Source organism: Schistocerca gregaria, chromosome 1, assembly GCF_023897955.1.
Source record: "Schistocerca gregaria isolate iqSchGreg1 chromosome 1, iqSchGreg1.2, whole genome shotgun sequence".
NCBI classification, from domain to species: domain Eukaryota; kingdom Metazoa; phylum Arthropoda; class Insecta; order Orthoptera; family Acrididae; genus Schistocerca; species Schistocerca gregaria.
This window is the reverse complement of record NC_064920.1, coordinates 572243645-572256392: the sequence shown is the minus strand read 5'-3', so window position 1 is coordinate 572256392 and position 12748 is coordinate 572243645. Positions and strand designations below refer to the sequence as shown.

The window sequence follows — 12748 nt, the reverse complement described above, 5'->3', positions numbered from 1 at the left end:
CTGTTGGCAGCAGTACATGGGGGAACTGAGCTCATCTTTTCCACTCCCAAAAGAACTACCATGTGTTTGCTGATAATAATGCTGCTCCACAAAATAACAGGAAGCTTATTGTCTTTTTCCCCCTACATTAAAATCCTCTGACAAAATCAAATTCAGATGCACATAATGCCCCTTACCAATAAAAATCAGTGATGATAATATGTAGGTGGTGATCAAAATGAAAGCAACTGGGATGCCTACAAAGACAACATTTACTTTAGAGCCATACACACAAGCTTGTTGATACGGGAAGAATTCCTGAACTGTCTGAAACTATCACTTTGTGGTTTGTTCACTCAGCATCAAAGGTGAATGCTATAGTGATGTTCTTATCCATCTCCCATATGTAGTAATACATAAAATTAGAGAAGGACAACCACTTGCCTAAAGCTGATTGACGTGTGGAGCACATGAACAAAAAGCAACATTCATACAATCTTTCAAACATTACCTCTTTTTCCAGCAGTACTGCACAGGCACCCAAACAAACACACACACACATGACCAAGGCAAAACTTGTAGTAGTGTGTATGAATGTGTGTTCTATTGCTGGAAAAACAGCTACTGCTCAAAAGCTAGTGGGAATGGTGTTTCCTGTTAAGTGGTACTGTGCTCCGCGCATCAGTTCACTATACGTGAGTGGTTGCCTTTCCATAATTTTACATATTGCTCAATCCAGGAATTTCTGTTATTGTTATGCACCTACTGTGTCGCAGTTACCTTTCAATTCATTCATGAAAATACTCACAGTAGTTGCATCTACAACGTGTATAATACACTACACAGTATCCACATTTAATTTTCATGCAGTAAAACGCCACCCTTTGGAAACAATTAATTTATGTCATGTAGATAGTTGATATGAGATATGCAAAATAGTTTTGTGACCAAACTATCAACAGTGTCTTAGCCGTCAAGAATATAATATGTCTTTTTAAGTGGACAAACACATCCCACTGACAATCCACCCATAAGAGATGGGCATTCTCCACACATTCAGAATCTTTAAAAAGGGATTACAACACTGTTCACTTGGTCTAAGACTTCTTTTTCTTGTGCCTTTTTCCCCACACTGGCACAGGGTTGGCAATGGTTATTAATGAATTTGGCATGGTTAATTTAGGGGGTGGCCAGATACCCTTCCTGTTGCCACCCTGTTACCCCCCCCCCCCCCCTCCCCCCGAGAATGTGAGAATGTGTGTACCCCAACAGTCTGTGTGTAGTGTTATTCACATGAAAGTGAATGACAGTTTTTCTAAATAATTGTGAGTCATGTTAACAGAGGTAGGACATGGGTATTCACATTCTGCAATGAGGGGAAACTGCCTAAAGGCCATACCTAGGGTGGCCGGCACACTGACATTCATCATTAGTCTGTTGGGGGGACTCGATACAGATCTGGCACATCTCCCTGCCACAGAAACAGTGCTTTAAAAAGCCTGGCTATCCAGGTGTGTGTACTCTTGGGCTAGGGTATGGAAATTATATAAAGCCTGTAAAACATGCAGATTTCAACTGGATTCTTTTCAGTTATGAGTGCAGTGTTATATTTATCCAGTTTGCTCTGTACACACATACTTCAGGAAGAAGACACTTCATACTTATTAGTATGACAGTGAATGTCTCTCTATTATTGAATGACTTCAAAATAAATTATTTAGACAACATCTAATAATCACTCATCTATGGTTTGGCTATAACTGATGGTAATGACAGTGTGATATTCAAGAAATGTGTTCTGAAAGAGTAATTGTCCACCAAAATGCAAACCTATCAATAACTTAGGGCTTTGGTTAGTGCAGACAGCAGATGATTATTCCATTATGTGAAACATTCTGCTTACATGTTTCTCCTAATAAGACAGCATGAAGCCAAAACATCAATGACAAATTATCAAATGAATATGCATCTAACATCTTTTACGAACACCAATACAATGAAACCAAAGGGCACGAAGAAAGAGTGCACAATCACTATTCAGCAACTTAATAAGGTAGCACACTGTAATAACAACACAGCAAAAATGCTTTCATACCTGTGATGCAGCCTTTATTGTCTGTGTGAATTTGGCCATTTGATATCTTCAGATTTATCATGCCTGGCTTTGATGGAACATGTTGTGCTCCTGGTGGCAAAGTAACAAGCAGAGATGTCATTTTATTTGAAGCAGTATTTCCAGATCCTGTCACCTGTACTTGAGCCGGTGGCTGGTTTGCAGCAACATTAACAGTAGGAGGTGGGGGAGCAGGAGCTGGTGCAAGCTTGGGCAGAACTCCCGCTGATAACAGAAGTTCCTTGTTTCCATGTGGTTTGATGATGGTACCCACATAGGCATACTGTTTTCCACCAGCTTGTTGTATAACCAAATGTTGTGTAGGCTGTTTCACAGAATGTGCACCAGCAACTATTCTTGGAGCTGTAGGCAGCTTCTATTTTGAAAGAAGGGCACAAAGTATTAAATGACGATATTAATCTTTTAATACATTAACATTCTAAAAGTAATATTGTCATGACATGTGCACATTGACACCATAAAATATATCATATTAAAATATAGTACGTTACTAATTCCTTCTATAATAAAAGTAAGGGTGAAGTGCTAGGTAAAATTGTCAATAATGGTAAGAGCTGGTCAATGCGAAGTGTGGGAATGAAAGTGACATCTATAACAATATTGTGAGTTACAGTGACAGTAATAACAACACACATTCATATACTGTGGTGCAGGCTTAACCTCTAAGAAGGACTCTGTGTTGTATATTAAAGGTTTTAAATGTTCTTTTGTTATTAGCAAATGATACCCATCCAAGTCAGATAAATTTCTTTACTGTAAATAGCATAAAAAGAGAACTGCTTGAAAATCATGATTCTCATTATGCAGAGGCAAGTCACATCATACAAGAAGGGTAATATGTTTCAAACAAATATCAATAAATGATATTTTTCAATTTTCATACACTCATTACATTAAAGAAATGTACTTATACTGCTCCTATGTTTTTCACACCTTTTAATGTTTTGATAAATGAGAAATTGCACTTGATTTTAATTAAAATTGGGATTATGGTGCATTAAGCAGATGACTTGCAAAATAAACAACTACTATCTCTGCTACACAGTAGAACAGCTTAGATTTCAAAAGATGATGTCTGAACAAACTTCTCCAATATTTCAAATTTTGGTGTAATAACTTCAAGATACAATATGATGCAGTACACTGCTGGAATTTAAGAACTCTCGTACTTTGTATGTAAGCACAACAGTATAATCAAATGAAATTAGATGATATGAAGAAATGTTCCACATGAGAGAGAAGATTCTCCTACATCCTGCACCATTAAAACAGCAATCTTTTTTCCCTCAAATTTATCAATAACTTTACAATTTATTGTACATAGTAATATTAAAACAAAAAATTAACATTTAGCAGTACAATACAAATTCTGCTTTATGTTATAACTGGTTTTCTCCCATCACATGGATGATAGCTCGACACTCTGAAACGTCTCAGACTTAACTGGTTACTGTTGCGGCTTCCTTTTTTTTTTTTTTTTTTTGCAAAGCTTTCTTCTTCTTTTAGTGTTCAACCCTCAGGTTGGTTTGCAGCAGAGCGCCATTCCTCTCTTCTGTCTGCTTTCCTCTTCATTTCCACATACGTGTTACATCCAACGTCATTCATGATCTGTTGCATGTATGATATCCTTGGTCGCCCCCGCCGATTCCTTCCCTCAATAACTCCTTCTGCTATTGTTCCAATGATATTGTTGTGTCGTAGGATGTGCCCTACAAGTTTGTCTCTTCTTGTTTGGATGTGCCTCCACAGAGATCTGGTTTCCTGTACTCTTCTAAGCACCTCTTCATTTGTTACTTTGTCTGTCCAGCTGATCTTCATCATCCTTCTATAGCACCACATCTCCAGGGCCTCTAGCCATCTTCTCTCTGCTCTTCCAACTGTCCAAGTTTCACATCCATATAGGGCCACACTCCAAACAAAACCTTTCATGATGCATTTCCTTATTTTCAGACTGATGTTGTTGCTGGTGAGTAAGTTCCTTCTCCGATTAAATGCAATTTTGGCCTTTTGTATTCTGGTCGCAATTTCTTTCCGGCTTCTACCATCCCTTGAGATTTGGCTTCCCAGGTAAGTAAATTCCTGTATCACTTCCAGCTCCTCTCTTCCAATTCTAATTCTCGGAGGTTCATATTCTGCTCCTGTACTGCATACCATCACTTTAGTCTTTTTCTTGTTTATTCTCATTCCATACTGATTGTATAGAATTTTTTCCGTTGTTCTGAGGACTTCCTCTAGATCTTCTTCTGTCTCCGTGACTATAGCAATATCATCTGCATAACGTACCATGTCTATCTTCTGCCCATTAATTTTGATCCCCACCTCAGTAGTTTCTCGAACTTGGTCTATAGCTTCCTAGATGTAAGCATTGAATATAAGAGGAGAGAGAGCACATCCTTGTCTTACCCCTTTTCTAATATTTGCTTGTTGTTCCTGGTGACAGTTCCTAATCACTGCCACCTCATTCTTATAGAAACTGAGTATCACGCGGATGTCTTTGTACTTTATTCCAATTTTCCTCAGCACTCTGAACATCTCTTGCCAGATAACGTTATCAAATGCCTTTTCCATGTCTATAAAGGCAATATAAGTTGGTTTATTTTTCTGTAATTGCTTTTCGATAATGAGTCTTAGTGCCAGAATCGCCTCTCTTGTTCCCAATCCCCTTCTGAAACCAAACTGATCTTCACTCAGCATATCCTCCACCTTCTCTTCAATTCTCTTCAGAACTATTTTTATGAGAATTTTTGATGCATGTGATATTAGGCTAAGAGTTCGGTGCTGTTCACATTTTGTAGCTGCTGCCTTCTTTGGTATATGCTTTATATGTTTGTAAATGTATAATAAAATACATGGAAATACAGAAACAGCCAATTCCACCCGTCTTCTTTGACCCATGACACCACAAATATGGCAGAAACGACCATACACTATGTCTTCAATATAGCGCCTGACATCATTACGTAAACATGACCACAAACATGAAAATACATTGAAAAACCAACACACGCACACACATTTCACAAAAAACCTTATGAGTATATGAACTATCAGATCAATTGTATGATTGGATTGAAGAGTTCCTAGATAACAGAACGCAGCATGTCATTCTCAATGGAGAGAAGTCTTCCGAAGCAAGAGTGATTTCAGGTGTGCCGTAGGGGAGTGTCGTAGGACCGTTGCTATTCACAATATACGTAAATGATGTTGTGGATAACGTCGGAAGTTCACTGAGGCTTTTTGCGGATGATGCTGTAGTATATCGAGAGGTTGTAACAATGGAAAATTATACTGAAATGCAGGAGGATCCACAACGAATTGATGCATGGTGCAGGGAATGGCAATCGAATCTCAATGTAGACAAGTGTAATGTGCTGTGAATATATAAAAAGAAACATCCTTTATCATTTAGCTACAATACAGCAGGTCAGCAACTGGAAACAGTTAATTCCATAAATTATCTAGGAGAAGGCATTGGGAGTGATTTAAAATGGAATGATCATATAAAGTTGATCGTTGGTAAAGCAGATGCCAGACAGAGATTCATTGGAAGAATCCTAAGGAAATGCAATCCAAAAACAAAGGAAGTAGGTTACAGTACACTTGTTTGCCCACTTCTTGAATATTGCTCACCAGTGTGGGATCCATACCAGATAGGGTTGATAGAAGAGATAGAGAAGATCCAACGGAGAGCAGTGCGGTTTGTTACAGGATCATTTAGTAATTGCGAAAGCGTTATGAAGATGATAGAAAAAACTCCAGTGGAAGACTGCAGGAGAGAGACTCATTAGCTCAGTACGGGCTTTTGTTGAAATTTCGAGAACATACCTTCACTGGAGAGTCAAGTAGTATATTGCTCCCTCCTACGTATATCTCGCGAAGAGACCATGAGGATAAAATCAGAGAGATAAGAGCCCACACAGAGGCATACTGATAATCTTTCTTTCCATGAACAATATGAGACTGGAATAGAAGGGAGAACCGATAGAGGTACTCAAAGTACCTTCCACCACACACTGTCAGGTGGCTTGCGGAGTATGGATGTAGATGTAGAATGAAACTAATGGGACAAGCGTGGGAAATTGGGGGTTTTTGGGTGGAGACAAAGTAAATATAAACAAATATCTAAAAACAAAGATGATGTGACTTGCCAAACAAAAGCACTGGCAGGTCGATAGACACACAAACATACACACAAAATTCAAGCTTTCGCAACCAGTGGTTGCTTCTTCAGGAAAGAGGGAAGGAGAGGGAAAGACGAAAGGATGTGGGTTTTAAGGGAGAGGATAAGGAGTCGTTCCAATCCTGGGAGCGGAAACACTTACCTTAGGGGGGAAAAAAGGACAGGTATACACTCGCACACACACACACACACACACACACACACACACACACACACACACACACACACACACACACACACACATCCATCCGCACATACACAGACAGAAGCAGACATTTGTAAAGGCAAAGAGTTTGGGCCCAAGCAGACATTTGTAAAGGCAAAGAGTTTGGGCCCAAACTATTTGTCTTTACAAATGTCTGCTTCTGTCTGTGTATGTGCAGATGGATATGTGTGTGTGTGTGTGTGTGTGTGTGTGTGTGTACCTGTCCTTTTTTCCCCCTAAGGTAAGTCTTTCCGTTCCCGGGATTGGAAGGACTCCTTACCCTCTCCCTTAAAACCCACATCCTTTCGTCTTTCCCTCTCCTTCCCTCTTTCCTAAAGAAGCAACCGCTGGTTGCAAAAGCTTGAAATTTTGTGTGTATGTTTGTGTTGTGTGTCTATCGACCTGCAAGCGCTTTTGTTTGGTAAGTCACATCATCTTTGTTTTTAGATATATTTTTCCCACGTGGAATGTTTCCCTCTGTTATATAAATATAAACAATATCCTCTGGAATCAGACACTTCCCTTGACCTATATAGCTCAACAGCAACTCCTGATACCGGAACACCCACAGCCACAACCAAACATTGGAATTGAACATTTCCCTTGACCTACATAGGTCAACAGAAACTACCAATACTAAACCATAAAACCCAAAACTACAACCACGTCCACAATCATCACTACCTCAAAAAACACAGCAAACCAACAAAATTGGAATCTAACACTTTCCTTGACCTATTATCCTTACGACATCTCCAAATACAGCAGTCCCTGGTCCGAGACGCCGGAACTTTAATAAGCCTCATTTCTTCACGACATACTGAACACTTCATGACTTCATCCAAATATCTGAATAGTTGAAGAAATTTTACTATAGACAACGCACTGTCTCCCATCATCGCCGATAACCGAAAACTGTTGACCTTGTCAGTCACATCCATACCTACCAAAGACATAAAAAAAGCAATTTACCAAAATTCACACACGAACAGGAAAAAAACTACAATAATGTTGAAATGACACAACTAAAATCATTAACTCACTGAAAAATATTCTGCTGAAAGCACAGTTCCGATACCACACACGTGCAATGCTATCACGCAAATGAACCGCATAACCAGTGACTGCAACAATAAACCACCTATAAACAAGCCACACACGTGAACTAAACCAGAAACATCACCTGACACACAACCAGAGAGAGCCCCCAATCACATCAAAATGACACCTGCTAACACGCCATTCTCACAAACTAAATTCCGCACAGTCGTGACGTCACACACCACAACAGCCTTACATCACGGGTCAAAGCCAACGGGTGGGATCTGATGCTTTGGATAATTACAATGTGATGCATAAGATGATTATCTCAAGTTGTTAATTTTAGGCAGAACTAGGAAGGTGACTCCTGTGGTCTCACTTTATTTTCAAAGTATGGTGGTGTAATCATTATCTTGCCAAATAATTCTGCCTAGTTCTGACGGAATCTTATTATTGGTGGTGTAATTCTATGTATGAGAAATATTCACTGAAGATGACTGGTCAGATGCGAAGTATGTAAATAGTAGTGTGTTCGATCATCCAAACTGCTGTGTTGTTTTTAAATCAAGGATATTGCCGCTTTTAAGGCCTCATAGTTTCCATTGTGTTCATGTAATTTGGAGTTGTGTGATCTATTGATGAGAACACTAACAATAAATTTACAGTGCACAGCAGTGCACAATGAGCTTTGTCATCATAAACCACACCAAAAACAAATTTAAAAAAATAGCAATGAGGATAAATGAAAAGCTAATATGTACATGTTTTACTTAATTCTTGCTTTAAGAAAACCTCAATTTTCCTCTGACAACAAAATTATACTTCCAGAATGTAAAATCTGTAGGCCTAAAACAACAAATGTAATCGAGATAAACCTTAATGAGGTATTACTTAAGGTCTTGTATATTTAACCTATCAAAATAAATATGGATGTGCCACACTGTAAAATATCAAAGCCATTTTGACAAATCTTGTTTCTGTTCTACTCACTGTTTTGCATGCTTCATTAATGAACAAAAACAATAAAACAAAATACATGTAAAGTGATTCTAAAGGACAGCAGAATTACTTTTCTCCATTCACTACACTTAAATTAAAAAACACATGCTGTTTTTGAATTAAGTATCACGTCACCTTACTGGCAACATAAGTTCATAACTTGTCACGTTCATATACTGTAGGGTTATTGGTGCATAGCAAGTGCTCACAGACACACAAGCAAGTTCACTGTTATGTGAGGTTGAGCAACAAACTGTCATATTACTATATTACCTACTCCTGTATAATTTCATAACACATGACAAATTTATCTTGCATGATCAGGAAATCATTCAAACACCTCATGGCCTATTATACTATTACCAACAAATTATACAAAAACTAATACCCTCAATGTATAGTAGACAAAGTGTGTCCATTCACTGTGGATTAACTGAAGCCTTTAATACCGACTCATCAATTTATAACCAAACTGTCACCTTCAATCTAATCCAGGCCTCAGGCTATGTTACATGTCAGTATTTCACGGCAATTATGATTTCTTTTTCACATTTGTTGACTTCGACAACTCACAGCCAAATTATCACCTTTCAGCATAAACTACTAAAACTGGAAGAAACAGGGACCAGAAACCACCTTCTGAGTCAAACAGAGATATTCCCAAATCCATGAGTACAGTCAATTAACACGAGGAACGCGGAAATTATTTGCACCTAAGGCTAATATGAGCTGTTGGCGATAAGTAAGTGACATAAAGTCTGTCAGTTTTAGGAACACCAATACTAATGACACATTGATACATCTTGACAACAAACAAGAGGACTCACATATCAATGATAAGTTTCTTTAAAACCAAACTGGAATTTCTGCCAGTTCCTTCACTTTTTTGCATAATAGTATTAGCTTACAACCACTTTCGGTTATCAATAAAGAAAGTAGGTGGAACACCAGCAATTAACTGAGTAACACATACCTGAATTGTTGAAGTGCCTGCTGTGCTGGCAGCAGTAGTACCATTAGCAGGTGCTACACGAACGGTGCCTGATGATGAACTCTGAATGTAGAATACAGGCATCACTTTGGCACTGCTTGATGTGACAACTGATCGAGCTGTTGGGCATGACACTACAGGAATTTCAACAGGGCTTTTTTCTACTGTTTGCCTGGTGACCAAAACTGAAGTTGGAGATTCTGTTGCAGTTGTTGTCTGGGCAGCAACTGTTGTAATAATTGGCGTATTCATTGTAAAGTAATGTTAATGTTGCTGGCACTACTAACAACAAAATTTTATAAACAAAAAGTTTCTTTTTCTCACTTCTTCACATGAGAGAACAGGCATATTTTGGCGAAAACCTGTTGACAAAAATGTTGTTAGAGGGAGTAGTGGACTGTCATATATTTTAAAAAACATTTTTTTTACCTTTTTTAATGAGAAATACATATTAGATTCTTGTGTATCAGAATAAAGGAGTGCAGGTTTTATTAACGCATTGCAGAATTCAAAACACAAGTAAACGATGCAGACATAGGCATAATATTACTTTTTTACTAAATTCACATCAGCTTTAAAATCATAACACGTCTAAGGAAAGCGTGTTTCGAAGGAAAATCTTAGTTCCTGCTGCAAGGAATTGCACGTTGTTTACGCTACAGGTTATTTGGTGTGCGATGAATCGCATTAATATAGACGACTCTATTATACAATGGGTGAAGTACAAGCATTTTACACTACAAGTACACTGTAAACGAAGCTTCGAAACATTCAGCCTACTCGACGCGGAAGTGGCAAAAATAAAACGTGCGTTGACACTTTATACGCTTAAACCCTTACAACTCGGAGTGTCTTCGAGTTTACGCAGATACCGGTTACGAAACAATTCACATTCATTTAGCGTAAATATTGAAGTTTCGTTGACATTTTGCGGCGATTTATTATTGGTGGTGATAACGGCGCACGTATCAGCAAACTGTGTGCAAGAGAAATAAAAACACTAGCTACACATCTCTATCTCTGCAGTTTCATATCCAAGATGACTAATCTGTATACTAAAGGAAGAGCAATAGTCCACCGCACATTAAATACACAAGTAACGCAGAATAATGCTAATCAACTTAGAATTATAATTCATTTTAATTTAAAAATACGCGCAAGTTACGTATCTGACAATATCAGTACGTACAAACTCATGGAACATGAAGATTTTTCGTTAAATTCGAAACGTAACATTCGCGCAATCACTCTACGGCACAACTGCGTTTAGGAAGTACAAGGCACGCTCGAATTTCATTAGTTACTTACCTGTAAATAGGTTTTACTTTTTGAGTATGAGATCAACAATATGTGCCCATCGTAAAATCACGCATTATCATTCTGCAATTCTCTTGCTCGCAAGAAACGGGCAAATAAAATTAACATCACGCAACTCCGAAGACAAGCACTGATATTCGCATGTCACAAGCGCTTTCATCCTACGAAAAAAGTGCTGCAAACCAACAAGCAGATCCAAACTTAAAAGTCGCTCTTCAAATGCAACAATAATTTTTCAATAATTGTGTTGATTATTTATTTTAGCGACGTTTACTTATAAACACCGAAGGTCTACAGTATACGAACAATCTACACTACGCTGGCTCAACTAGTCCGCTCTACCAACGTTTAGATACCACAACAAAACAAACTTCGCAAATACGGTTATTTCACTTTAGCGCCTTAAAAAAACAATGAAACATTAATACTGTATCTCAAAATACCTTACCGTCCCTCCGAGGATCTTTCTTAAATTTATTTCAATGAAAACTTTTGTTGTTTTAATCACAAACACCGTTCATTACGTAGCTTCATGGTTGGTAGTGGTATTGCTGTTCAGCGAACTTCGCTCATTGAGTAGAGAAGGCGGTGCCTCGACTGGTAACATCTATGACGAATAGGGCAGTTTCCGCGCCACTACAGAGGTTGTAGACGGGGTAGAACTGCAAACTATTACGTATGGAACAGTTCTTCATTTCACCCCATATGAAACATAAAATAGTTGCCACGAATGTAACTGCGCATATGTCACCAAAAATATTACAAATATTCCAATCGACTGATCTGAAGATCAATAATTACATTTTATGAATGCCTACGCTATTCGCAACGCACTACTGTTTGAAAACACCTCCAGAGACGTTGAATCCAAGGATTTCAAAGATAATTAATAGTACTTGGGCGCTATTGACGCAAAGTGGACGGTTTATGTGACTATCTCAAGCGTTCTCGAGCCTTCAGAATTTATTTAAAAAAAGGATCTTTTCTTAATAAGATGCAGCACCTGAAATACGGATAACACTACTTTCAGCTTACTTTACACAGGAAGCAAGTTACTATCTGAACAACAACTTCTCGGTTATTGAAATAACTTTTTTGCTTATGACAATAAAATAAAACTGATCGTAATAATGTAGAGATCAACGTAACTTGCTAGGAGGCTTAGTTTGTATGACTTGATTGCCCTTCTGCCAAGTTTTTAACGAACTTTTACGCGCTGACTTAGTGAGTGCATTCACTAGAGCTTCAGTGATTGCTGCTATAATTGAGAGGATATACTGAGTAAATTGGCGCATACACTATGCTAATCCTCTTGGATAAATGACAGCACCTATCACCTCGGCTCAGTGCTCAGGCCCTGACGAGGGAAAGAAATACGTTTCGCACTACGCCATAGAATTTTAAATTCATGCTCCAAAGGTTTATGTAATATCCCTGGCACAGGGTATAATCTGTAATATGTCGAATAAAACTTCTAAACACAGAACTGCATTTTTGTTCAACATAGCCCCAATATTTTCGGTCTTAGCTGCCGCTTCTTTAATATTATTACACACCAGCAATATGTCTTCCCCATTTCACGTATCAAGCGCAACATCCAGTTTTCTTTTATGGTATTTATCTTCAGTAGGGCGGGAAAGAGTATATTTATAAATGTTAAAGTAGGAAGTTCAATTCGAACACAAGTTACGCACAACATTTGCATCTACATTATGTCTAGATGCTGTATTTTATAATTATGTTACACCGAGGAACTTAATAGGTTAGTAGATTTGTCTTTAAAAGAAGATATGCTGACAAGAGACGGAATTGGCAGGTTACCCCAACTCGTCTAGTTCTATGTTTTGTTTAATTCCTTTCTCCTGTTTAGACTCTGTTCATTTGTTGGTGGGAATATAGCTG

At 38.2% G+C, this 12748-nt stretch overlaps 1 protein-coding gene across 6 annotated transcripts in view; it reads right to left on the bottom strand.

The window, feature by feature from the left end:
- Window positions 1-11662, bottom strand: part of LOC126356406 (lethal(3)malignant brain tumor-like protein 3) — an 89371-nt gene extending 77709 nt beyond the window's left edge. Inside the window, exons 1-4 of one of the 6 annotated variants that reach the window (XM_050007368.1) lie at window positions 11290-11662; window positions 10838-11021; window positions 9512-9891; window positions 2075-2468 (exon numbers count right to left, since the gene is read on the bottom strand). In XM_050007368.1, coding sequence (XP_049863325.1) covers window positions 2075-2468; window positions 9512-9781 — 664 coding nt within the window. In that variant the 5' untranslated portion in view covers window positions 9782-9891; window positions 10838-11021; window positions 11290-11662. Of the gene's footprint in view, window positions 1-2074; window positions 2469-9511; window positions 9892-10837; window positions 11189-11289 lie in introns of those variants that run through there. The other 5 variants (XM_050007369.1, XM_050007372.1, XM_050007370.1 and 2 more) reach the window with 5 other exon arrangements.
- Between the last annotated feature and the right edge of the window lie 1086 nt (window positions 11663-12748).